This window comes from Parasteatoda tepidariorum, chromosome 6, assembly GCF_982258835.1.
Source record: "Parasteatoda tepidariorum strain Cologne lab strain chromosome 6, Ptep-v5.0, whole genome shotgun sequence".
Taxonomy (NCBI): Eukaryota; Metazoa; Arthropoda; class Arachnida; order Araneae; family Theridiidae; genus Parasteatoda; species Parasteatoda tepidariorum.
In genome coordinates this window covers 112,464,328-112,492,077 of record NC_141760.1, presented here as the reverse complement: position 1 = coordinate 112,492,077, position 27,750 = coordinate 112,464,328, and the positions used below count along the sequence as shown (strand labels likewise).

The following is a 27,750-nucleotide window of genomic DNA, read 5'->3' as shown; positions in this document are numbered from 1 at the left end:
GAATTGGAAAATGTAAATTTATATGAACTGTTTCGGGAGTAATCATGATGAAACTTAAATGCTGACTTTCTAAACGTCTTAGAAAGTCAGAATTGGAAACCATAAATTACAGGATTTTTCTTAGCGTTGAGCACCTTTAATGGTCTACATAATGTTTAAACCAAATAATTAGCTATAGAAAATGAAGTTTACATTTCACCACGTGATGGCTATAAGTATTAATATGTTTTACGATCCGTTGATGGACTAACATAATACTGATGGTAACCAATAATAATTCCATCATGAACCATTTTATTTTTTGATGGTAACCAACATAAATAACTATTACCTCAGTGTAGGAATTCGGACTGATTTATGATGGTTCAACATAGGAATAACAACTTGTTTTGATGGTTTGTTCATGTTAAACTATCACGAATCTCTATCATAGTATCTTAATCAAATGTTGGAACGATCATGAACAACCATTATCAAGATGTAGGAATTCAGACTGATTTATGATGGTCCAACATAAAAAAAAAATTTTTTTTGATCATATATTCCTGAGAACCAACAAAAATTCCCACGCATGGAAATGTATAGTTGGAACCATCACGGATCATGATGGATTGTTGGTCTATGAGAGTCAAACTTCTCTTGATGGTTAACCATCGTAGTATTTAAGTAGCATGCACCATGATGGAAGCTTGTTGGCATATCAAAAACCATGGAAAATGTTGGTGACCATCATGAATCACACTGAAACCAACATAAACCCTCAAGAATTTCGACTCTGGTAGAATCGCTGAAACGATTTCTAAATTGCTTAGTTATTATTAAATATTTTGCTTAGCTTAATTGTAACGAATTGATGCGAAATAAAATGCAAAAGTAATAAGTTCAGTAAGAATTATTTTTCAAAGACCATCTAAAAAAAATTGGCAATCAAAATGAGTTAATTAAAAGATGAGAAACTTACCTACATACTTCGGTGCCAACAAAGTATTCAGAAATCATTTGGCGACGGCCTTGCAGCAAAAAATCGATATGTTGTTGTAAGCCAAATTTTAAGAGGGGAGAAAGAGAGAAATTCAAAGAAATGAGGAAAAATTCAGCAAAGACCTCCACCTTTTTTATATTTTTTTTTAAATACTCTTATAGTGTCTACTTCAAATCATACAATTTCAGAGTGTCTTTTCATATGCAGTGATAGATGATCTGATCTAGAAAATGCCCTCTCGCACAACCTGCACTGGAAAGGTCTGTCGCCCGTGTGTTTCCTGTAATGTCTCGTCAGTTCGTCAGACCTCGCAAATTTCCAACCGCACCCTTTCCAATTACACTGATAAGGCTTCTCGCCCGTGTGAGTTCTTAAGTGAGCTTTTAAGTGAGAACTTTTCGAATAAGTCTTGGAACAACCCGGGTACGAACAGGTGTGTATGGTCACCTTCTTAGGTCCTCTGGACCTTCTACCTCTTCTGGGTTTAGTGGGTGGTGGAGGTTGTGGTACAACGCCAGCACCTAAAGTTTGTTCGATTCCTACTCCAACCGAATTCGGTAGCACGGTCATCCCCGTGGTTCCTCCGCGACCTGAAAGCAAGTCCATGAGGTGAGGTGACGTTGGTGGGGTGACCATCCTTCCTTGTGGGGTGAAAGACGTTGAAAATGGGGATTGCAAAGTGTGATTATTGGGCATGCTATTAGAACGTCCCGACTGTATCCTCTGCATTTGAGCGTTATTGAAGTAAGCGTCATACTGGTTCTGTTGGTATCTCATGACGTTGCTATCAGGGGTTGTCGGAGGCGAAGAATGACTAGCTAAAACGGGTGAGGAATAATTGTTCCACGACGGCATCAGGTAATTATTGCTGCCCACGGTATTATTCGAAGGATTATTGAAAAAACCACTGTTTGCCATCACGTCAGGTTTAATGTCCACAATGGAAGACCCGTATCTGAGTTGTTGGTTCGAAGCCGTCTGGTAATCTTGAGCACCAAACATCGCGACTTGTTCCGGAGTGTGGTGTTCGATGGGGGTATTACCCATCAAACCCAGATCATACTTCGAAGTACTTGGTAAAATGTTCGATGGCTCTTCACTGTACAAAGTCTTTGGCGAAGAATCGTAAACTAAGCCCAGGTCCCTGTCCAGGCGTAATGTGTTGGCGTCACCCATTCTCTTTTGAGCCTGATGAATCTGGTGAAAGGGTTGCGTTTGAGATGAAAAGTTTGGCGACAGTGGTTGGCTGTATTGAGGACAACGACGTTGTCCACTGTTGTTGCCCGGGCTTGGCAAGTGAATGGACGATAAACTACCACCCCCGCTGTCATCCGTCATTGGTGTAAAAGAACTCTGATTGGAGGAAACCGGGCGAATATCCGTGTAGTTTGATGACGTCGTTAGAGTCAAATCTCCCAGCAAAACACTTTCAATATCTTGCCACATCTGCAAATAAAATAAAAAAACATTATTTATAATCCGTAGTACATACATGCAAATATTTTTCCATTAATGAATGAATGCAATGAACATGCAACTATTTACATGCAAATGTATGCAACAATAGTTATAATATACATGCAACGATTTTTATTTATTTATATTTCCTTGAAAAAACAGGCTTAATAGCTATCAGGTTTGTTTAGAAGACACGAAAGTTACTAAGGGGTCGCCCCCTGACTATATGCCAAGCCTCTATTGTTTTTAGATTACTTCATTTGCACGTTGGATAATTATTTATTTTAGTCTGCTTTTGTGTATATGCTGCTACCCTTTTCGAAATGAAGTTTTTAAATTATGTTACTTATTCATGCTATGAACCTTTTGATTGATGTACATTTTATTTAATTAAGGTACATCATGATTTTATTTATTTACATTTCAGTACTACTTAGAAAGCACACTATAAAAAACATATTAGTCATAAGATGTATAAAAAAAACAGTTCAGAAAATGAATAAAAGAGCATACCCAAGACAAAATTCTTGAAGGTACCATCGAAGAATTTTGATGGTTAATGTTGGTTTCAGAAAGATTCTTGATGGTCCAACATCTGTTGATGGTCACCACCATACAACAATTTTCCTCTAGCTTTGATGGTCCCACAAATTTCAATCATTACGAAATAAAAATTTTGCTTTTGTGTTTTGATGATAAATTATCAAGCAATGTTTGATCTTTGATGGACCAATATAAAAAATCATATTTTGATGGCAGAGGTTGTTTTACTAGTATGATGATCAACCAACAAGTTTTTTATTGTTGGATCAACAACAACCATCAAAATATGATAGAAGATGCTGTATGGCTACTTTTATCCTCCACCAACAAGATTTGTTTATTAATGTTGTACTAACAACAACCATTAAAATATAATGGAAGATATTGTTTTACTAATATAATGGTTCAACCATCGTGTTATGCTTAGTATTGTTGGACCAACAGCAACCATCAAATTAAGATGGAACATGTTGTTTTTCTACTATGATGGTTCAACCATCATGCTATGCTTGTTGTTGGACCAATAACAACCATCAAAATAAGTGACGAAGTGGGTAACAATGGAGGTATTACACAAGAGTTAAAAAATAATTAGATTATTTACTCCAATTAGCAACGTATGTTGCCAGACTCGTGTTAGCAAGATTTCTGGCAAATCTCAATTGATAAAACATATTATAAATTGTTAATTATAAAGCGCCATTAAAGCTAAAATGCGGCTATGAAGTGTGTTACCTACGTAAATTAATAAGCAAAGTTTTAAAAAATGCAACTCAGTCTGTTAATTCCTTACTCTTCATTTTTGACACTATTTCAAATCTTTGTTGCCAACGCGGGAAAAGAAGTATATACACTATAAGAATATTCTATGTATTTTACAGCTGAACTTGCTGAAAACAGGAAGTATATAAATTTACAAAATTACTGTTTTAAACTGTGAAAAGTATACTGTGACATTTTCATCAAACTGATGTACAATCCACAACGTGTTGTTACTGACAACACGTTGTCGCAATAATGCAGTGAAGGAGCAAAAACTTCCCAAAACTTTGCTGTGAGTTCTACATCAGTCTGCAGTAATATTCAAAACAGTAAATTTTCCGTAAATTTTACAGCATCTGCTGACAGTCGCAGTGTTAGTAACTTTTGCTATAAGATGCTAATGTTTTTCTTTCTTTTTTTTTTTTTGCGTTGTGTGTGCTGTAAAAGATACATTTTTAGAATGCATAATCGTATTTTGCGGTGTATATCAAAAGGTTTCTTTCAGCCTAAATTTTTTTTTGCATGGAATCAGAAAATTTTTGAAGCATTGACTTGAAAGAATGTTTTCATTCATCATATAAGAATATATCATTGACTTGAATATAACATTGACTCTTCTGTGAACAGATTAATTTCGAATTAAAAATATTGGAATTTACAAAATAGAATTTTTCTCTTACCTCGTAATGATTTTAAAAAAAAAAATTAGGAAAAACTTTAAACAAAAACAATTTATTCAAACCATTCAAAACACAAAAAAATTTTTGTGATTAGAATTTTTTATTTATCAATTTGGCGACAAAAAATCAAACCAGGTTTCTTCAAGAGAAAATCAAATATTAATCAAAAATTTTAATCTTCCCTTCGGTTTTACTGTTCTGTATACTAATCATCAACATTATTTAATTAATAATGGGACACCTGCAAGTGACCTGGAGCTGGTACCTCGATCCTGATTGGCTGGTGAAACGTGACATTTGTTTATGTTAGCAACTGTTCTTTCCATTCTATTTCGAGTAAGCCGAGCCCGTCAAGTATAAATTTTCTTAAATGACGTATTTTAAATTGTTTTACAAAGATTCTTTCACTATATATTTACACAGATACTTAACACAAAGACAGATACGAAGCCATGTTGAACATAAACAAACTAATTATGTATCGAAGTTGCCAGGTACACGAAGTTAAATATACAACGGTTGCAATAAAATACATAAACAAATAATTAAAATTACTAAACAAATAGTTAAGTAAAAGAAATAGACGAGAAAGAATTATAATTCAACGAATTCGATGTAAGATACGGCTTTATATTTAATTAACTTCACGTTAATTAACATTCTAACTTAGCTCAACTTTTATACACCATTTTACTGATTAAGATTAGCTGGCGCTGACGTCATAGGTCACATGTGTGGGTATGGGAGGTCTTCTTCTTGAAAAGTAAAAACCTGATTCTCAGAGTCCTAAATATTTGGTTATCTGATGCATTATTATTTTACTTAAAATTAAAATTAGTATTTTTCTGATGTTTCCATGATTTATAGCACCATAAAATTCAGCATTATATTGCCTTTATCATCAATTTTCATCAACTTGTTAAATTCCACTTTAAGCAGCGAAGATAATTTTTTTTATTACGATTGTATTGACCATGAGCTTCATTTATCCACTTATGCTCCGAAGTCCAGTAAATTCGAAATAAAATATTTTAAAATTAAAACTAACCTTTAGGTTTTACAATGGTAATTTCTGTATTTTTTAGCCTTTCTCGTCGATTTTCATAATTTAGTCAAAAATTGTTTACAAAGTTGAAAAGTGATATTCATCATATTAAGCAGAAATACAAACCTATTACACTTATTAATAATAAGAAATGTGAAATAAATTTAGCATATTTTTTAAATAATAATGGTTTTAATCTTTTTTCATATTTTGAATATCTTTTTAATAATACCGTCGTACTTCTATTTAACGAAATTCTCTAAATTGAAAATCAACTTTTGAAATACTTAAACAACACAAAGCAGGTTTTAAATTCATAAGCACTAGACATAATTAAAAGATCAATGGACACACCTTTATTTAGTAAACTAATATCTACTATTTATTTTATAAATCTTAACCGTAAAAGAAATCTGCATGGAAAGCAAGAATAAAGCAAAACATTATTGAAAGTTACACTATCATGCTACATACGTTTTCAACTAAAAAAGCTAAATTTATGTATAAAATTATAGCTACATTTATTATAAAAATAGTTTTAAACATACTACATGCGTTCCACTTACACTACCGCATGCGTTCTTAAGTTTAATTGCTACTGATAAAATCCGTTAGTTTTTCTTTTGAAATGCAAACAAAAAAGGAAAAGGGATTTTACTGCTTTCTCTAAAAAAAATTAAGTGGCTTCGAAAATCAATTCAAGGTCAATTTCCCCATAAAATGCGTTAACAAATATTCTCAAAAAATTTTTGCTTAATAGAAAATTCACTTCGCTGTTTGGAAGTTGTTTTACGAATTAATTTCCAAAATGTTCTTAGTTCCTTGAAAAACATCGCAAAAAAGAGAACTTCGCAAAATGGAAGTTCGTTAAATAGAAGTCCGACTGTAGTTTAAATCTTTTACGTTTTTAGCATACTTTTTTTTTTAATGATAGTTTTAATCTTTTACAAGTATAGATATTTTGTTTTTACGTAAAGGATACTTCCAAATTACTTGTAAAAATAGGCTTAACTTATTTAAGAGGATTATTTTATTTCGAGTGGTGGCAACATCACCTGAAAATGAGTTCATTGAAGCTCGATATCAAAAGCGTGATGAATGCTGACCGGAAACATAAAGAACCATTTTTTTAGACATTGATGCCACCAAGCGTGGGTGGCACAGAAGTCTTCAATACAACATGACGAGTTTTTCTTTTTTTCTTACAGCTGAGGAGAAATAAAAAAAAAACTACCTGCATCAAAAACGGGTCCCTTATCGATGAAATTAGATCATATATCTTGTTCTCGAAAAGCAGATTTCGATTACGTCACTTGCTGCTGAATTTAAACTACTAAAATGGTTTCCAATTTTTTTCTTCCTTCGTTTGAGCTAGACTGCAAAGACGATTGCAGTAAAAAAATTCAACCAATAGAATATATTTGAGTCACCTGACTAAGGACCTACACTGTGAAAGATTTTAGTGTATCTAAACACTAAAAACCACTTTACACAATGCTGCAATGAAACAGCATTCATAACTTTTAGTTTTCAGGATGCGTAGCCAGGTTTTTCTACAAAAATTAAGCACCTTTTAAGTACCTTTTAAGCACCCAAAAAATATTTTTAATCACTTTCCAAAAAAATAATCATAATTAGGATCTGTGCAATAATATTTTTTTCCATCGTTTAAAGTTCTTAATTTGTAAATGATCAATAAAATTTCGAAACATTTTCAAAAACTTCGCATAATTAAGATAAAATAACTAGTTTCTGATAAATAGTGCAGAGAAAATTTTGGAAAATGTGTTTTGCAATTTAGAACGACAATCGATACGGTAAAGAAAAAATCTCTTTTTAAAAGATGGAAAATTAAGCACTTTTTACAAACCCCAAATAAAAAAAAGCACCTTTAAGGGCTTTTAAGAAACGCAAATCAAAAATAAGCACCTTTCAGCTCTGATTTAAAAGGCACCCTGGTTTTAAATGCTTCGTTTTACCAAGAATTTTTTTTTACAGTACCTAGTTTAATATAGTAGCCACCAGTTTTGTTATTCAATAACACTAAAATGGCTGATTACAGTAAGATTTGATATACGTAAGTCAGTTAAGTTATTTTTGCATGTATTCAATATTTCTTAAAATAAAATTAGCTTGTTAATCCTACTGGCAGCACACACAAAATATAGATATGAATTCGAACAAGGCTTTAGAAAACTATTGACGAATTTAAATACCATAAAAATAATTAACTCAATTGATAGGTTAATGTACAGTATACTCTCGAAAACTTAGTTATGTCAAATAAATATTTTTCTCCTTGTCATCGTATGTCAACCTAGTGCTAATTTCAATACCTATGTCGAAGAGTTTCTTCTTGAATACCTCGTCACGTCGAATTTTTTACCGGGAGAGAAAATGAATTTTTTTCAGAAAAATGACAATGTAAGTTTATTGTAAACTAATTATTTCCTATTTAATGCCCAATTATTTTTGTCTTACTTTTAAGAATAAAATTATCATTGTTGTATTTAGACTTATAGTCAATTATCATTACATGCATATTTATTAGTAGTCATTCTCATGTTTCATAACTCTACTTTTTAGATTAATATTTTAGAATATATTTTTCGACTTTTTAGTACGTATTTAGTTCTGAACTTGTTATCTCGAGAACTCGCTATCTCGAAGTTTTTTTAACGCCCCTTCAACTTTGAAATATCAAGAGTATACTAGACATCTTCCAAAAATTCAACATCTTCTTTCATTCGACATCTAAAATTATCTTTCGTTTTACCACTAAAAGCATTTATAATATAATTTACTTTTGTGTAATTTCTAGCATTGGATGAGACAAAATCGAACTTCTCGATAGTAAACAAAAAAATATCGATCGTCTGATTTCTTGAAAAATTAACTTTTCTTTTTTTAGAATACACCCTTTAAAATGTGTAAGAACACACGATTTGGTACTTGACGAAACACATAATTTGTACAGTTTTTCGTCATTTATTTACAACATTTCAAGTTTTATTAATCTTTATTTCAATTTTCATTAAAATACCTGATTTAAAAAACCCTCAATTTCATTATAGCTGTTTTTTAAATTAAAAAAAATTAAATATTAAAACAAAATATAATTTAACTGAAAAAATTTTAAATCTTGATTAAAATTTGAAATCCTGATTTAAAATTTAACAAATAATCTGCTAATATTAATAAGTTTAAATTCGAATCAATAAATATTTGAGATTAGTATTTATTTTTAAGTTATTTATTAATTTGAATAAATATTCATTGATATATTTAGGTAAATAAGTTTTTAACACACTTAAAAATTTATTATCGAATGATTTTACATAGAAAAAAATGGTCATAACTTCTGTTTTCCAAAGACTTTAAATGTGTTTTTTTTTCTTGTTTTCCACAAATCTGAATTTTTTGAAAGATAATATAATATTATTCGTCAACATTTGTCATTGTTTAGTTTATCTGTCTCAAAAAAGAAGAATCTTTCAAAGTTCTAAATGCTTTAGAGAAAAGCAAACACATTTACTAACCTGGAAGACGAGCAGAATTAAATAATAAAAATCTTGTTGCTTTGAACTTAAAGATTTCTAAAAGCTATCATGCGTTGTATTTTCTAATAAATTTATTCTTTTGAATGGTAACCGTAATATAAAAAAAATTTTGAAAGCATAAAAATTAGATGTTCAATAAGTAAACAAAAGCCGAACTATTTTAAAGGATAAACTATTCGTTTATTATATAGTTCTTTTTTTTTCAGTGCATGACAGCCATGGATGGGCCCTGCTCTTTTTAAGAATTTTCAGATCTCTCTGCTTTTGACCATGGTCCTCCAATTAATCACTCTTAAAATGGCTAGATCAGTAGTCAAACCATCTGATATTTGAGAAGTTATTAAGTATTAATATTATTGTATATAGTTATTATGTATAGTTATTACGTATTCTTACAATGAACCGTAATTTTTTAGTCGTGGTGGCTCAGGGGATAGAGCGTTCTCCTTCCAGTGAGGTGAACCGGGTTCGAATCCCAGCGACGGCTGTTCGCACCGGCATCCGGCTGCTTGCACCGACAACAGTGCCGACGTAAAATATACTCATTGGTAGACGGATCATAGAGTTCCCTTGCCGTCAGGCTAACTGTGAGAGGTTTTCGTGGTTTTTCTCTCTCTAATGCAAATACGGGTTATTTCAATCAAGAAGTCCTCCGCGAAGGAAACTTTATCCCAATACTTGATCCAGGAGTACTCTTGTCTTCTGGATCGGGTGCCAAATTACAAAGCTATGGAATTGAACATTAGAACCCAAAATTGAGTCTGCTGTTCAACGACGGTTATTAAATAAAATAAAGCGACGTGTAATTGCGAATATAAGGCAGTCTGAAGCATATCCAACTTCTGATATATGGATACCAGCTTGTATGGAAAGTAAAAGTAGCCGGTGTGCAATGCCATACCGAAATCGATTAAGGGCCGGGGTAGGTAGAGCACTGGGCCCATGTCCAAGAATTCCTGGGTTCGATCCCAGCCGGCCGAAGACTCCCCGTGTAGTAAATGGTGACTGATGCACGTTAAATCTGTCGAATCGCAAAGTCCCCCGTGTTACCATAACAAATCAATACCTCTGGGGGTACTTATCCAGGAGTTTCCTTGTCTTCTGGATTGGGTTCTAAATTGCAAGGATACGGAGTTGAACATTAGTAGTCGTAAACCCAATAATTGGGTATAATATTAAAAAAAAGCACAACTACTTCCACTTAGTAGGAATAACATTTACCATGACGTAATGCTAAATTCTATGCCACTATCCACATAAATCAATTATTAATCAAAAATCGAATATCAATTACTTTTCTTTATAATGCAATAAAATCTGGCGAGCAGCTATTTAAACGATCAAACACTTCGTTTGTTTATTTGTGACTTGAAGTTAGGCTCGCAGAAAATGCCGTTCATGGGTTAAATTTAGTAGGAATAACACAACCTGTGACGTAGGCTATAGTATACCCAATTGGGTCGACTCTTCAACGACGGATATAAATTATTAAGTAAAATACCGAAATCGTGGAACCTTAGTTTCCACGGCCTTATAAAACTGGAATGGGATTACAAATGTGTCGTTTAAAACTTAATTAAAATAGAGTCTGACGTTGGTTCATTATTGCCGGGCAATATTATGTCGATTTAAACAAAATACAGAATTTTCGAATGTTTCAAAAAGAGACGAACGATGCAATTAAATATCGACGGAGATAAGTATGCACTCGTGTTTTTCTCATTACAATTTAAATAAAGACCTCTTTAGATATTCCGTGACCGGTGACTATAACATGCAAGAATGAAGGACATAAAAGTTAAGTTTTGATGTTTTGGAAAAACGTCGTGAATAAAAATATAAAACGTCGATTCTCGTGGGACATTCCTTTATGAATATAAATTCTGGTGACAAAATTCGTAGTAAGAGAAAGTAAATTTTGAATCGAATCACGTAACGACAGTGTCACGGAAACACAAAATAGGCTCGATTTACGAAGAAAGCCCTAATGTTTGCAATTTTGTCATATTACAGAAAGCGTGGCGTCATAAATACCAATTCCCTCAATTAAGGGGACACTTTACAGAGGGAGAAGCTTTACGTGGCAAAGCCTGTTTCACCTACATAAGTATAGGTATGAGCCATTTCGACTCAGGGGATAGAGAGTTCGCCTTCCAATAAGGTGTCTAGGTTCGAATCCCAGCTATGGCTGGTGGATGCGAATTCCGAACTCAGCTCACACCGACCACAGTGCTGAAGTTAAATATCCTCCGTGGTTGACGAATCATGGGTTAAACTCTCCTTGCCATCAGGCTAACTTTCGGGGGTTTTCGTGGTTTTCCTCTCCATGTAACACAAATGCTAGTTAATTCCCTCAAAAAATCCTCCACGAAAGCGACTTGTTACCAATACTTGATCCCGGAGTTCACTTGTCTTCTGGACTATGTTCAAAATTACAAGACTATGGAGTTGAGCAGTAGTACTCGTAAACCCGAAATTAGGTAGGCGGTTCAATTACAGTTATAAAATAAAATAAGTGTAAGTATAGAGCGCTCGTCTCACAGCCTCCCAATGAGGTGACACGGGATTGAATCCCTGGTTAATTCGAATTCCACACCTGGCTCGCACCGACCACAGCTCTGACGTAAAATATCTTCAGTGGTATAAAGACTATGGGTTAGTATCCCCTTGTCATTAGGCTAACCGTAGGAGGTTTTCGTGGTTTTCCTCTCCAAACGACGCTAATGAGGTTAGTTCCTTCAAAAATGTCCTCCACGAAGAAAAATTTCTCCCAACACTTGATCAAGGAGTTCTCTTGTCTTCTGAATAGGGTTTAAAATTACAAGAATATGATGTATGGAAAAGTGGTGAGTGCAGGTCATCACAAAATATCAAATTTGGAAATTTATAAAATGTTTAAGCAATTATATTTAAAAATTAGTAATTCTTTAATTAGTAAAAAAAAAATTTTAAAAAATACGTACTTACAAAAAAAATATTTATGATGCAAAAGAAAGGTGCATAGACACATTTGAACGATTTGCGAGTTTTCGTTTCTTTTTTTCTTAGAGAAAACAGTGCCTTCTCGAAAACAGATCGCTGTTTATTCGTCTGAATACAGAAAATTGAATCACAGGCCTTTGATACGATGAGGATAAGTTTATGTAATCATTACTTGATCAATTGATACATATACATGTTCATTAGAAATCGTTGTTTTTCAACAAAACTTTTTCTTTTTAACGTCGTTAGAATTCGACAGTTCGTCGTAAATAATTTACAAAAACTATTTAAATGGGTACTTTTAACTAATTTTGGAACAGCATTTGCGTCGGGACATTTAAAACAAGACACAGGAAAACGAAACAAACACTTGATTGAGGTTAGGTTTGAATATTTTATTTTAAAAAAAAAAGCTATCGGATTTTGTTACTTTTTTTTTTTAGTTGATTAATTAAAGTTATTTCAATATTTTTATTTATTTTTTGTTGTTGAAGGACATGTGTTGACTGTGAACTATATAGTTCTGAAACAGAATCTGCTTCTCTTAAATATTCATTTTCCTCCTTTATTCAAGCCAAACTGTGGCCATTCTCCTAACAAAACCAAATTCCCTGAAATTTTTGATGCGAAATTCCCAGAGTTTTATTGATTTAAATTATGGTGTTAATTTTAATTAATCTTTCCGATTACATCTATACATTTATTTGCCTTAAGACTTTAGGAAATAGTTTCATAACTAAAATTGTTCATTTCGTTAATTTGACATTTGCTCGATAAGTGTGGTGCCTAAATTTTCCTGATATTAAACAAAATTATGTAAATAAATACTATATTAAATAAATTAAGAAATAGAAATTATATAATTTCTTTACTAACTATATTTTCTGGCTATATTTGTTAACTTTTGTTCGATATGTATGGTGATTAAAATTTGCTGATATTAAACAAAATTATGCAAATAACTATTGTATTTAATAAATTAAGTAATAGAAATTATATAATTTTTTATACTAACTACATTTGCTAACTTTTGTTCAATGTTTTTGGTGCCTAAATTTTCCTGATATTAAACAAAATTATGCAAATAAATACTGTATTAAATAAATTGAGAATTATAAATTATATAATTTCAATACTAACTATATTCATTACTTTCAATATTTTTAACTAACTTTTTAAAATCAAGATTGATGTAAATTTATTTCAAAAAAGTTAATTATCTTAATATTTTAAGAAACTTAATTTTATTTTAAAATATGTTTACTGTCTTAATGTTTTAAAAAACTTTAAGAAAATTTTAAAAAATTTTTATCAACTTTGTTAAATTTTATTTTCATTTAAAAATATTTAAAATTTATTATTATTTATCTTTCCTAATATTTTAAGAATCTTATTTTTTTAAAAATATTTATTGTCTTTAATGCTTTAAGAAACTGAATTTTTATTTAAATGCTCACTACTTTAATTTTTTAAGTAACTTAATTTATTTTAAAATATGTTTATTGTTTTAATGTTTTAAGAAACTTAATTTTAAAAATATTTATGTGAAAGAAACCGCTTAAAAAATTACTAAATAAAACTATATAATAAAGTAGTACAGATGATAACAAAAATGAATATTGCAACTGAATAAGTTTTTATACGATATGATTTGTTACTTAAAACAATTTTAATGTAGATTGAAATAAAAATTGTGTGTGATCTTATTACAACTGACCTCTTAATTAACATTAAATAATTAATAAAGTCTTTTTATAAAAAATATGTTTCGGAAGTCTGATGCTTCTTATGCTTTTATTCTATCGTTGATGTCGAGTATAATCTTGTACGAGAAATATTTATGGGAAAAAAAAAGCATTATTCCGAACTAAATAATTAGCTTTCTAAATACTTATAAACACTGTAAAAAATTTTGGATCAATCAAAACTCTGATAACCCATAAGTTTTACAGTAATATTTACTGTGAAATTTCTGTAATAAAATAAATATAACTGTAAAAATTACAGTATAACATTTCACAGTAAAAATGGGTTTCGCTGTAAAATGGATGTTACGGTGGGTGCACTGAAGGTGCTTGTACTTTTTACCTTAATTAGGATCAAAATTTTTTACAGTGAAGATTTCAGTTCTATGTGATTTCTAATTTTCTAATGGAAGTGAATTGGAACATATTGAATCGCTCAAAAAACATATTTAATTAAGATGTTTAAATCAAAATCTTATTGACAGGCAACGGAAAGGCACATAAACTATACAGAATTGCATCTCTTATTAATAAATTAACTCTGTTACCAAAATATTTATCGACCATCGCTTTCATAGATTAAGAAACTTTGTTTGTATTTCAAGTAAACTATACTTTTGGATGCATTATTACCGTCTAGAAATTATTATTCATAAATCCTTTTTTTTTTTTTTTTAATTCCTACTTTTTTAATTCCTACTCTTTTTTATTCATCCACTCAAGATCAAATACATTTTTTTAAAACTATCGATGACACTTGATGTTAATACAGTTTTTTCAAATATTAATTCATTCATTAAGAAAGGAATGAGCGAAAAACGGAATGGAATTTTTCTGATGGGTTAAGCGTTGGTCATTGTTTTAAATTTTACTATAAGCCGTTCAGTTTTTTCGCATATTATAAAATAACACCAATGATTTCTAACTTATAGCTCTATTTGAACAAAGAAAAAAATGTATTGCGCACATTTAATTATTTTATGTTCGCTGTGACAGATAAATTCAATAAAGAACATTACGTGGTAGCACGTGTCGTCCACGTCACCAAATTTATACTTCTATAGTTATCTGATACTACGCGCCTTTTTTTTCCTCCCCCCCCCCAATTCCTCCTATAAGTTTCACAATCTTATACATATTTATATATCTTGTTCAAATTTACAATGACTCAATAAAATATTTTTCATTCAACTATTGAAGCTCAAGTACATTTTTTAAAATTTGTAGAGCAGTGTTTCCCAAAGTGTGGCACGCGTACCCCCAGGGGTACGGGAACAGTTTAGTGGGGGTACGCGTTCTAATGCGAAATATCTTGCAACAAACGAAAATTTCATTTAAAAACAAAGCTAGCCATGAAAATTTACGATTGCGTATTTTCCTTTTGGCTAGTTTTGCAGAGTTAACAGTTAATAATTAGTGGTGTCAACAGCCAGTTGTGATTTTTTACTTTCGTGCAATTTTTTTATAGTAAAAAATACATTAATTTTTTTATGAGTGGTACGCAGCGTTACGAAAAATTTAGAAAGGGTACACAAAAGTCATGCGTTAGGGAAACACTGTTGTAGAGGATGATTACTTCATTTTAATTAAGTTATTTCAAATGCTAATTCATTAATTAAATTTAATTAATTTCAGTTTTCTGTAAGAGAAAAAAGTTTCTAATCATTTAATAAAAAGTAACTAAAATAAAATTTTTCGTTGTTCGCCTAAGTAGGGATTGACTTTTAAAAAAATGTAAATTAGTTTTTTTTATTTTTTATTTATTTCTTTAAGAGACGCTAAATTTAAATCTGCATAACACTCCTTATTACTGATGCTGTGAAGCTTTGTTGATATTTCTCTGAAATCATCAACTGGGACATTTTAAATAAAGCGTTTCATTCGATAACTAAATAAATACGGTGATCAATACTGATGATGTACTTAAATACTTATAACTAAGTTGTAAGCTTTTGCAACATTTATTAAATCTATTACACTCAAAAGAATAATCTTTGTAAGCATTGAAATGAATCAATTATTTTTTTTAATCATATAATTAATCAAATAAATAATTTTAACAACATGCACTAAGATTTCCCCCCAAAATCCGGAGTAAATCATTCAATACCGAATTTCTGAAGCCCAGAAGCAAATAATCACTACAAATAATCACATGCAACGTTACGCAGCGATCTACATTAGTGTAACATTGTTTGAACATAATTTATAACACAATTAAAATGTAGTAGCCAATATTAACGACAACACGTTATGTCACGTTTTCGCCTTTTCTTTTTATGTATATATACAACTTGAACTTCTTGTTCTGGTTTGTTGTTTTCAGTATTTCCAACAAAGCGGCCTTGTTATACGCGATCTTTCTTTTTCCAAGTCTTCTATTTATTTTTTACTGTTTTTTTTATTTTTATATTTTACGTAATTTGAAAATTGTTCCAATTCCATCGGTCTAAGTAGATCTTTATTATCAAGAACTGAATTGATCCTGCATAACAAAAATTAGCTATTCTAAATTCTTCATAAATTGATCAAGGAAAAAAATATTTATATATATATATTTTTAAGGAAATGTTCTTATACTATTATGCATTAAAATTTCACTGAAGATGTCAATTAGTGCTAATCTAACCTTTTTGTTGGTTGAACAAATCGGAAAACTATTTTTATGAAGTATAGAAAAAATAAAATGTGGAAATGGCATTTCCTAATTGCATATCAGACAAAATTGTCTAAACACTTCACGAAATGTTTATGGCACAACTTGAAAAATCGCGCTTTTTAAAATCATGCGAAATGCGGGTCAACTAAAATGAGTTACTAACTTCTTTCTGGTTTTGATATGAGAGATTTTCAAATCATTCAATATTTATATTAAAATTCAATTCGATCATTCAATGGTTATCATCAATTCAATATTTATATTTAAATGTGTTTCTATGGTGGTGTTACTGAAAAAGCATTTAACTTCAAGTGCTCATTTCGGTTAATGCAAATTTTGAGTGGGTAAAAAAGGATACCTTTTCAAAAAGCTTCAAGTGTGATCAAAGCCAACAGTTTTTCTATGTAAAATCTTCCAACAAAAAAAAGAAAAGTTAGATTTAAAAATTTTTTAAATTTTTACATTCATTTTGATTGGTAATCTATAAGAAATATATGAATAATATGTCTATAAGACAAGAAAAAACTTTTTTAGAAAAACCTCGTTCTCCTTTTAAAAAGTGACTACTTGCACCCGCAAGTAGTCAACTTGTACAAATTCCAAACCTGTTCTTTCTTTAGTATTTGTTTCAGTTAAAAATAAAAATCTTATTAACAAGAAGACAGAGACATCAACTTCTAAGTTTTTCTTAGGGAGGAAAAAGTTAGTAGTGTCAGAGAATTGAAAAAATTTTAAATTTCTTTTTTACGATTTCTGCAGAACTTTAAGCAATGTCAATTAATTATCTACCATTTTATGTTCAGAGTGCTTAGGGGTTATATGGCAACAGGTCGCATAAGAATTAAACTGTAGTTTACGATAAATATTAGTCATTTTCAATAAAAAAAAAATCTTTTATTTAATAAATTTAAGTAAAAGAAAACAATTTTTTCGTAATAGATTTGAGACAAATATGTTCTGTTCATAAATTGGAAACATTCACGACAGTTTTTTTTTAAAAATTTTATTACCGACTTTGAGCCAATCCAATTTTGAGTTGACGACTGTCAACTCCCCTTAGTCGTGTAATTTTGAATCCAACCTTAGAAAACAGGGAAAATCCTGGATCAAGAATTGGAACTAACTAGCTTTGGCGGGAGGACTTTTTGGAAGAACCCACAATTGCGTTATATGGAGAGGAAAACCACGAAAATCTAGTGTTAGCCTGATGAAAAGTGTGTCCTAACCTATGATTCATCTACCACTGAGGATATTTTACACCAACACTGTGACTGGTGAGCAGAATTCATATCAACCAGCTGCGAACTACCAGTTATTCGTATCGAACCTGAGTCAACTCATTGGGAGGCGAGCGCTCTATCCTCTGAGCCACCGCGACTCAGAGGATGCATGGAGACAGGGGAAACATCTGTCGTGAATGTCTCCATTTTATAACCCTTACGTTTTCACTAAGGATTTTACCATTTAATTAACACTCATTATAAGGAAATGCGGGCTGTTAATTACTACTCACAATTTATTTATTTGGAGAAGTAATATGTAATTTCAATTTAAGGTATGGATGGATGTTTAGAGTATATATTTACTTATTTTAAAGTATATATTGTTTATTGAAATGTATATTTAAAGTATATATTATATTAAAGTATAAATATCAAGTAATTTGAAACGAAATAATTCTAAGACAATAATCAAATTTTTATTACAAAGCATTGGGACAAACTTGCTTTACTAGCCAAATTAATCTTATTTTATAATCAATTAATACAAACAAGCATTTTGCAAAGGCATTATTTTAACCAACATCATGCTTTATATCGATGTATAGTATTAATTAAAATTTCTGGGAGTACAGAGATCTTACTGTACATGTATATTTGGATATATTTTCCCAATTTTTCCTAAATATTTATAAAGCAAGTTAACATATTTACGGCAATCAGGAGGGGAAGGCGTTGGTTTTACAAGATGAAAATTTAAACAAATTCCTTTTTTTTAATATGTTTCTTTATTTTTACACACACCTCGTTGAAAATTAGTTTGCAACTAAATTTGCAAAATTGAATCTAAGAAATAAGGGTATTGCACAAAGATTTACCAGAAAAAAGTTAATGATGTTGAGGATAATAAACAAGTTTATCATGCACAAATTTTTTAAGTAATCGATTTTTTTTTCTTCTTTTGTTCTTAACTTAATCGAATAAAACATCAGAGTTACAATCAAAGGGGCCAGTTTCTTTTAAGCAGACGATAGATTTTTTTTTTCACGATATCTAGCATAAAAGAAACGGTCGTCTGCATTCTACTTTACTGTATTGAAAGAAATAAGAAACGTTGCAAAGAAGAGGAGAGAGAAAAGATGAAATATAATTGACTTACATCATGAAAGTCGGCCATTTCTGTGGTCATTTCCGAGCCGTAATACGTCCGCAGGCCTTCGGTGGACGTGCAGGCGGTCGTATCGACGGCCACACACGCGGACATGGAAGCGGTCAAAACAACTCTTAAGCCTAACGCCTTGCTCGGAACCTGCTAAACGCCTTGCCGGCACTTCTAACGCCTTTTCGGATACTAATGGCAAAATATAAGGAAAAAGATACCCGACTTCATAACAGAAGAGCGGGTGGGAGGTGGGGGAGTAAGTTTATTAGAATTGTGCTGAGAGAGGGGGGGACGGCTTGTTACATGGCGAGGGGGTGGTCTGCGACGCACGCCGCCAATCAACTGTGCCGCAGGGTGATTCTCCAATGGCACGCGATGCCGCTTTGGGACTGCCTTCTTCCTGAAAAAGAAAGACCCGTGATGACTCTTAAGAAACCACGTGCGATACGCGCTTTTTTCTTTCTTTTTCTTTCTTTTCTCTTCTTTTCATCTTCGTTTCGATTGATCTTTTCTTTTCTTTCAAATCGGTGGATTCGTGAATGAATCCATTTGCTCGACTTCGCGTTCGATTGATTGGTGTCCACATTCTTAAATTATTGTATTTGTGTTTCGAATATGTAATGCGATTTGCTGGAATTTGAATTTGGTTGCAAGAGGAAATACGTATTTAAACTTCTTCATCTGATAATGTATAATTTAGAAAAGAAAGAAAGAAAAACAGCTATTGCTTTTCTTTTTGCAAAATAACATTTTTCTTCCATTTACTTGCATTTTATTGTTTTTGAAAGTTAGTACTCATACTTTTGTTCGAAATGTATGCAAACGATGTTGATAACTTTCAACGAATGGGGGAAACAATCCTTACTTTTTTCTATTAAAAGATTTTTAAATAAATAAAATAAAATCTTAAAATTTTTTTATTTATTTATTTTTTAATAAGTGAAGTTTTTCATAAATTATCAAAAAATAAATTTCATAAATTATTGCTCGATAATTATACTATGATTGAACTTTACTTCAAATTGAACTTTGGATCTCCAAATGGAAAATATGGTTTCGAATTTTGATAATAAAAAAAAATTAACTCATTAACACGTCGAATGCCATAGGGGCCACCGGTGATCGGCACTGAATTTGTCTGTATCTCCACGGGGTCACCGGTGACCGCCGAAGCCAAGATTATAAGAATACCATAATTAGAGTAAATTTTAAATGCTTTTAATTTTTTTATTACTATTATTGTTACTAAAATGGTTTGAAGAAATTGATGCAATATAGAACACAAAAAAATCATTTTGGCCGGACGGGCAAGCCATGTAAAATTAGCGTTGCATTCAACGTGTTAACAGAATGGTTTTTTTAATCAGGAAATTTAGTGAACTCCGATACCTAGTGAATAAATGTGCCATCGTGCATAGTAAAATAAATTGAATAGCAAAACTGCGTAAAGCAAAAAAAAGACAAAAAAATAAAAATAAATATAAAAAAAAGGCATTAAAATCAATTAATTTCAACAAAAAAATGAACACCCATTATTTTTATAAAAAAAATTTCTTTTCTAATTTATCGAAAAATAAAAAGCCTTACTTAACGTCTTTAATTTTTATAAAACACTATGACATTAGCTTAACGTTAAGAAATTTTCCTTGAATTAGCTTTTTTTTTTATGCATTTCTTATTTCTATTAAGTAACTTTCATAGTTTAATTAAAATTACTCTAATAATCACTTTGCTATAAATTTATTGCGCGTAATATACTGCTCATTTCTAATAGAGTATTGTGAATTTTGAATGATGAAAAACAAAAGTAATGACTAACTGAAGTAAATGACAAACGCCTTCGCTCGGCGTGAACGTTTTGCTAACACCCCACGCCGACGACGAAAAAAGTGTTATGTTAGGACATTAAGCTAGAGCGTTAGCAGAAGTTCGGTGATACAGATAAACAATTCGAACGAGGAAGAAAATAACATTTTATTGCTTATCGGCTCTTTTTTTTTTTTTTAATATACATATTTTTAAAGTAAACTATCAGAATGAACTAAGAAATGAATCTAACGCAAGTTATATTTACATACATAATACTTTAAAGAAAATAACTTTTACCTATTTATTTATTTTTTATAGTTTTTGAAAAAAAAAATTCATTTTTTTTGTTTTTAATTTTTTTTTTCTTTTTTATTTATTTTAAAGTTTTTTTTTTTTTTTTTTTTTTTTTTGTTTTTTTAAAAAACTTCTTTTATTTCTTTATTTTATTACCATTTTTATTTTATTTTTCTATTTTATTTCTATTTTTATTTTTTTTAATTGTATTTTATTTCTTATTATTTTATTTTTATTTCATTTTCATTTTATTTTATTTTTATTTCATTTTTATTTCATTTTTATTTTATTTTATTTTATTTTTATTTCATTTTATTTTTATTTCATTTTTATTTTATTTTATTTTATTTTTATTTCATTTTATTTTTATTTCATTTTTATTTTATTTTATTTTATTTTTATTTCATTTTATTTTTATTTCATTTTTATTTTATTTTATTTTATTTTTATTTCATTTTATTTTTATTTCATTTTTATTTCATTTTTATTTTATTTTATTTTATTTATTTTTATTTTATTTATTTTAATTTTATTTTTATTTCATTCTTATTTTTATTTATTTTTTTAAATTCCTTTTATATCAAATATTATTTTACGTATTTTGTATAATACAAGATTTCCTTTCTCATAAATAATGCAGTAATTATTTATTAATTTTTATCAAACGAAACCTGAATTCATCAATAATTTATTTGCTATATTTGTTTATGAGTAATATTAGTTTATAAATTTAATCGTCATTTCCAGTAAATAAATAATAGCAATATATATTCAATGATGCTATAATTTGCATTCGATATTAAGTGATAATTTGCTAATTTTATTAAAAAATAAATACGATTCTGCTTAATATGGGAAAAGAATATTATTTCGATAAAATATTGTGCCATATTAGGTACATTATTTATTTACAATGAATATTTACTTTTGTACTTCCTCGTTTAAGTACGTTAAGTAAGTTAAGTTCGTTTAAGTACGTTGAAAGTTTTAATTGGGAATATGCTGTTAAATTATTATTTTCGAACAAATGTATCAAACAAGTTGATATTTTGACCAAATAAATGAATAACATATTTTATCAGTACAAATAAAATAACTGTCGCTCTACTGGCAGCAAAATGAATGAAATTCGGCCTATGCTGCGAAGGTCATGTTTAATTATGAACTTAATGTAGTATTTTTTTTTCTTTCTAAATTCTTATTTGTGTGAAAGATATTGCAATTTTATTTGCTCTTTTGTTTATTTATTTATTTATTTATTTTGCTTTATGTTACATTTTGTTTTGCTAAAACCAGAAATTACGAAGGCGCATAGAAAAGTGCACAAAAAGCTTGGCGGAACAAAAAAAAAATTATAATTCGATTGTTCATTCAAGAATATTAAACTTGTAGTAAAGAAAACCTTTTCCGTTGAAATTCAACTGTTGATAATAAATTTAATGTGCTGATAGGATCATTTTGTGTTATAATTCTAACAAGGTTTTGTTTTTTTCGAAATATCTATTTATTTGAAAGTTATTCCGAATTGAAATATTTTTTTCAACTTTTTTTTTAATTAAATACTGACCGTTTATCCATTGTTGTAGAAAATTTATGTTTCTCCCTCGAGATCATTATTTCTTTATTTTATAAACAAGTACGCGTGTCAATCATAGAAAGAAATAACGAATGATAAATAAGCATCAATTACGGGAGTTGGAGCAAGAAGGAGAATTGTTACAACTAAGCTTACCAGCTAAAGTTAGTAGAAATTTTTATTTTGTTTTGAGTATGTCTAATGATGGTGTACCAGTTTTACATCGTTGTCAGTGCATTTTTATTGGCCGGAAAATCACGTGGTAGGATCCAGTTTTTCCTCATTCATTTCCATAATGTTTTGGTTGTCATCAGCATAAAACTAATAAGTCATAAAGGTATTGTTTTTCTATAAAGATTTTTGTATCCTTAATTTAAAGTTATTTTCCTGTGCGGCTATTAATTTAATTATTGCTTTTTTAATTCAATTTTCGAGTTTAAAACTAAGAGAATAGTTGTATTTTTTTATTATTATTATAATGTAATATAATGTAATGTAATTATAACTATATATTGTTATAACAATATAATTGTTATTTTCAAAAATGATTACTTAGAAAAACTACTTCTGCTTACCAATAGATCTAAATATTTATAATACTAATAGATAATAATATTTTGACGTCGGAAGTAGAGGTACAAGCGTATTAGCCCCCTAGTATATATATATATATATATATATATATATATATATATATATATATATATATATTCAAGATTATACAATTTTATTAAATAATATTTACCCAGAGGAAATAGTAATCATGATGATAATATTAATTTTTTGGATTTGAGTATTGTAAAAGAAGAAAATATCTGCTTAGTTGATTTATACGATAAAAGAATTTATTTTAATATTAATACTTGGAATTCTAATGTTTCTAAATACATCTATTTAAATACCATTTTTAATCAAACGAATAGAATTAAAAGAATGTGTAGTAATGTTTATTATCCAAAGAACAAATTGACAAACTCTTTCAGAATTTGATAAATAAAAATGAAAAACATTCGATACCCAACTAAAGTAATCAAATTCCATATAAAATCATTGAGTTAATAATAACAATATCCAAATTATAACAATATTATAAAATATCTATTATAGCTTTATAGATTTCGTTTTATATCTTGTTCTGTTTTTTTTTCCTTCTTTACATTTAATTTTTTGTTTTTTACTTGATATTTATTACTTAATGTGTTCTATTTTGTTTATAAAAAAATACACATTTTGAGTGCTCCTAATGCATTGAAATATCTTGCTTTGGCTATATTGATAGATACTATATTAGAAAGCACTCCTTTTTGCGGATCTAAACGTGAGAGGTGATGAAAAGATTATAACTTTCTTTATTCCCGGATTTTTATTGAAATAGTTTTAAAATTTTTTTTCATATTGTGTTATTTTGTTTTATTTTAATCATTTTTTTTTCATCAGACAGCAAAATGGACATTTGTTAGAAAATTAGTAGAGAATAAATGAGCAAAAGGTTCCTATTGCAATGCACAATTGTTTTTAATTGTGTAATAAATATAATTATATTCTAATTTTTAAATCTCTGCGAAATGTATCAAGAGATTTTATCACGTATAATTTCTATTCGCTCTTGTACTGTTAAGCCTATTTCCGAATATTATTCATCCTTATATTCTCTCTGTACTACTGGTAGGTTTAATTTAAAAAGTAAGTTTATTTTAATGGATTAATGAATGTGTGCATCCTATATTGTACAGTAAAAGTAACTTATTATTTGATCAGAACTTATTTGTCCGTCTAATAACTATATTAGACCTTCAGAATGATTCACCTTGCTGTCATATATATTTCTTTTCTTCTTCGCTTTAAATTACAAACAGCGTAATGGTCATAAAATATTTCTAATAAAACTCTAAAACCATTCAAAGAGCGTTCGAAAGCCGTTAATTTAAAGAAGCTTCCCCATATAAATTTCATACCTCGCTCTTATTGAGGTGTTAAACTCTCCGGGCAAACTATAAGTCATTTTTAAACTACATCATTTTTTGACTGTAACCGCACGTTTGTTTCAAAATTGCCTCTCTGGTAGATGCGAAGGTGTCCGATCAGGCCTATCCCACTTGAAAAAGATTACGAACAACAAGAAGAAGAAAAAATGGAATCCCATTAATTTTGTTCTATCATCTGCCACCCCCCATCTAACGAATTGCGATTCTCCAACTTCGAAATAATAGGCAAACATAACTCAGAAAAAAAAGGAAAATATAAACTCAATCTTAAGTAATACACCGGTAGTTTTTTTTTTCTTTTTTTTTTAATCTGCCAACCTTTCAACACTTGCTCAAGAGTAATAACACACAGGCAAACACCAGACTGACATTTTTAGCATCTAGATTCGGGCACATGTGTAATTTTCAAATGGTGTGATAAATCTCCCGCCAAATGTAAGCCGCATCTTGGCTTTTATTTAAGCAGCCATCGCCAGTTTCTTTTTTCCAGTTCCTTTTGATAGTCAAATATGATAAAGATACCGCTCACACCTTCAATAATTAGGTTGTCGTCTTTTTCTTCTTTTAACATTATGAAAAATCTTGTTTTTTACTAACAGGTAAGGAGGGGGAAGAGTTTCTAGCAGAAAAACAGATCGGGCTCTCATTGGAACAATATTCAAAACTCTTAGCTCAGTAAACCTTTAAAGAGCCATTATTTTGCCGATATTTGTCCTATATAAAATAGTGAGATTAATAGTCATCGATATTAACGAATCTTGGCTCAATAACCCTTTAAAGAGCCATTATTTGGCCAATATTTGTCCTATATAAAATAGTCAGATTAATAGTCATCGATATTAACGAATCTTGGCTCAATAACGCTTTAAAGAGCCATTATTTTGCCGATATTTGCCCTATATAAAATAGTCAGATTAACCCGATATTTTACTGCCATATTTCATCCAATATCGGCCCTAGAAAGAATTGTCGTACTGACGCGATACTCTATAGACATTATTTAACCAATATAGTCCCTATATAAAATTGTCCGATTCCGCCCATACTATTTAGCCCCAATTCTGCTAATAAAGACCCTATCGCCGGAATTCGAACCCGGTTCACCTCATAGAGCGTTCGCCTTCCAATGGGGTGAACCGGGTTCGAATCCCGGCGATAGCTGGTCGATCTGAATTCCGCATCCGACTTGCACCGACCACAGTACAGACGTAAAATATCCTCAGTGGTAGACGGATCATAGGTTAGTAGAGTCCCCTTGCCGTCAGGCTAATCGTGAGAGGTTCTCGTGGTCTTCCTCACCATGTAACGCAAATGCGGGTTAGTTCCATCAAAAAGTCCTCCCCGAAGGCAAATTTCTCCCACTACTTGATCCAGGAGTTCCCTTATCTTCTGGATTTTGTTCAAAATTACAAGGTTACGGAGTTGAACATTAGTAGTCGTAAATCCGAAAATTGGGTCTGCTGTTCAACGACGGTTATAAAATAAAATAAAGACCCTATATAGAATTGCTAAATTCAGGCTCTATTTTCAGACCCTATTCAGTTAATGTGGAATAATCCAATTCTACCAATATTCTATAACCACTATTCAGTCAATATCGGCTCTATGTAGAATGATCAGATTCACTAGATATTTTACAGTCGCAATTCAGCCAATATCGGCCGTATGAGGAATTGTTCAATTCAGACTACAGTTTTTAGGCTTTTAATGTTAGGTAATATTGGGATATCTAGATTTTTTTAATATTGGTCCCAGAATGACTTTTAATAATGGATCACGAATCATATCTATCTAGGCTCTTCATAGATCTGCAATATTGGGATGCCATATTTTGTAATATTAATTCTAGATAGAAATGAATCTCTGTCCAATATTGGATGTCATTCTTGGACCAATATTAAAAATTCTAGACACCCCAATATCAGTCCCTCGGTGTATGTTCTTATTAGACCCATATTGAAACAAGTTTGAAACCAGATGGGTCCTGGGTAAAATTGTTTGCTTATTTTATTGCAATTATTCCTCGTTCGAACAAACATATCATATGACAGTGATATAAGTTCTTTAAAAAATGGGGAGGGCATAAAAATAGTTACAGTCCTTGACCAAATTATGAGACGCACTATAAGATTCTATGTAAAATCTTAATTATCAGGTGATAGTCTATACAGCTTTACCGTTTTTACACGACTGTTTGCACTTGTTTAATGTTTTTACACGACTGTTTGCACTTGTTTAATGTTTTTACACGACTGTTTGCACTTGTTTAATGTTTTTACACGACTGTTTGCACTTGTTTAATGTAGATAGAACACGACTGTTTGCACTTGTTTAATGTTTTTACACGACTGTTTGCACTTGTTTAATGTTTTTACACGACTGTTTGCACTTGTTTAATGTTTTTACACGACTGTTTGCACTTGTTTAATGTTTTTACACGACTGTTTGCACTTGTTTAATGTTTTTACACGACTGTTTGCACTTGTTTAATGTTTTTACACGACTGTTTGCACTTGTTTAAGTTTGTGTATCAATTGGTTACATTAGACGATAAATAATATAAATTCGACGATTGGAAAAATTAAACGATATATTATACAAGTATAGAATATTTATTATATACTTAGTATATTATAATAATGAGACCAAATTATAAGACGCACTGTAGTGTTTTAATAATAACATGTTTTGTACGAGTTTATAGGCAATAGGGGAGAGTGGGGTCAATTGTAACATTTTTTACTTAACTATTTTTAACTAACAGAAAATCCAATATATTATCAGTATTAATTGACAGACGAGTAAAGTAGACTATTCTCTACTAGAAAAAAAAATAAATACCTTATTTTAAATGTTATTATATTAGTAATTAACAATTTTCGACAGTCGTGCACTTGTTACAATTGTCCCCACTTACGGGGTCAATTGTAACAGTTCATAAATTCAACTAAAACATAGTTAATTATACTTATTAAAATAGTAGTGATATATTTTTTTATTAATCAAAATAGTAGTTATATTTTAGGAGTAAAAATAATAATGAGCAGAGACTCAACTTTTCAAAGGTTCAACTTTTAACTTTAAGGGGTTAAAATTTTTAATTTATGCTATGAAAGGTGACAAATAAAATAATGCACATGCAACATAATATAAATGATATAGGAAACTATTGGTGGTTCTTAAAGAGTTAAGTAATTGTTTGTAAGCATAAGATTATTTATTTTCAGCTGTTACAATCGTCCCTTTACTTATTGTTACAATTGTCCCCAAGACGCCATTTCAGCTTCA

General features: G+C 30.2%; 2 protein-coding genes across 4 annotated transcripts in view; one reads left to right on the top strand and one right to left on the bottom strand.

Annotated features, from left to right (window-relative positions):
- The window catches only part of LOC107436531 (uncharacterized), a 53,218-nt gene extending 34,204 nt beyond the window's left edge, over nt 1-19,014 (bottom strand). The window contains exons 1-2 of the mRNA XM_016048293.4: nt 18,796-19,014; nt 962-2,428 (exon numbers count right to left, since the gene is read on the bottom strand). Coding sequence (XP_015903779.1) covers nt 1,157-2,428; nt 18,796-18,900 — 1,377 coding nt within the window. The 5' untranslated portion in view covers nt 18,901-19,014 and the 3' untranslated portion in view covers nt 962-1,156. The remainder of the gene's footprint in view (nt 1-961; nt 2,429-18,795) is intronic.
- Nucleotides 1-27,750, top strand: part of LOC107436532 (uncharacterized) — a 190,815-nt gene that overhangs the window by 57,637 nt on the left and 105,428 nt on the right. The gene's annotated exons all lie outside the window — the stretch shown is intronic.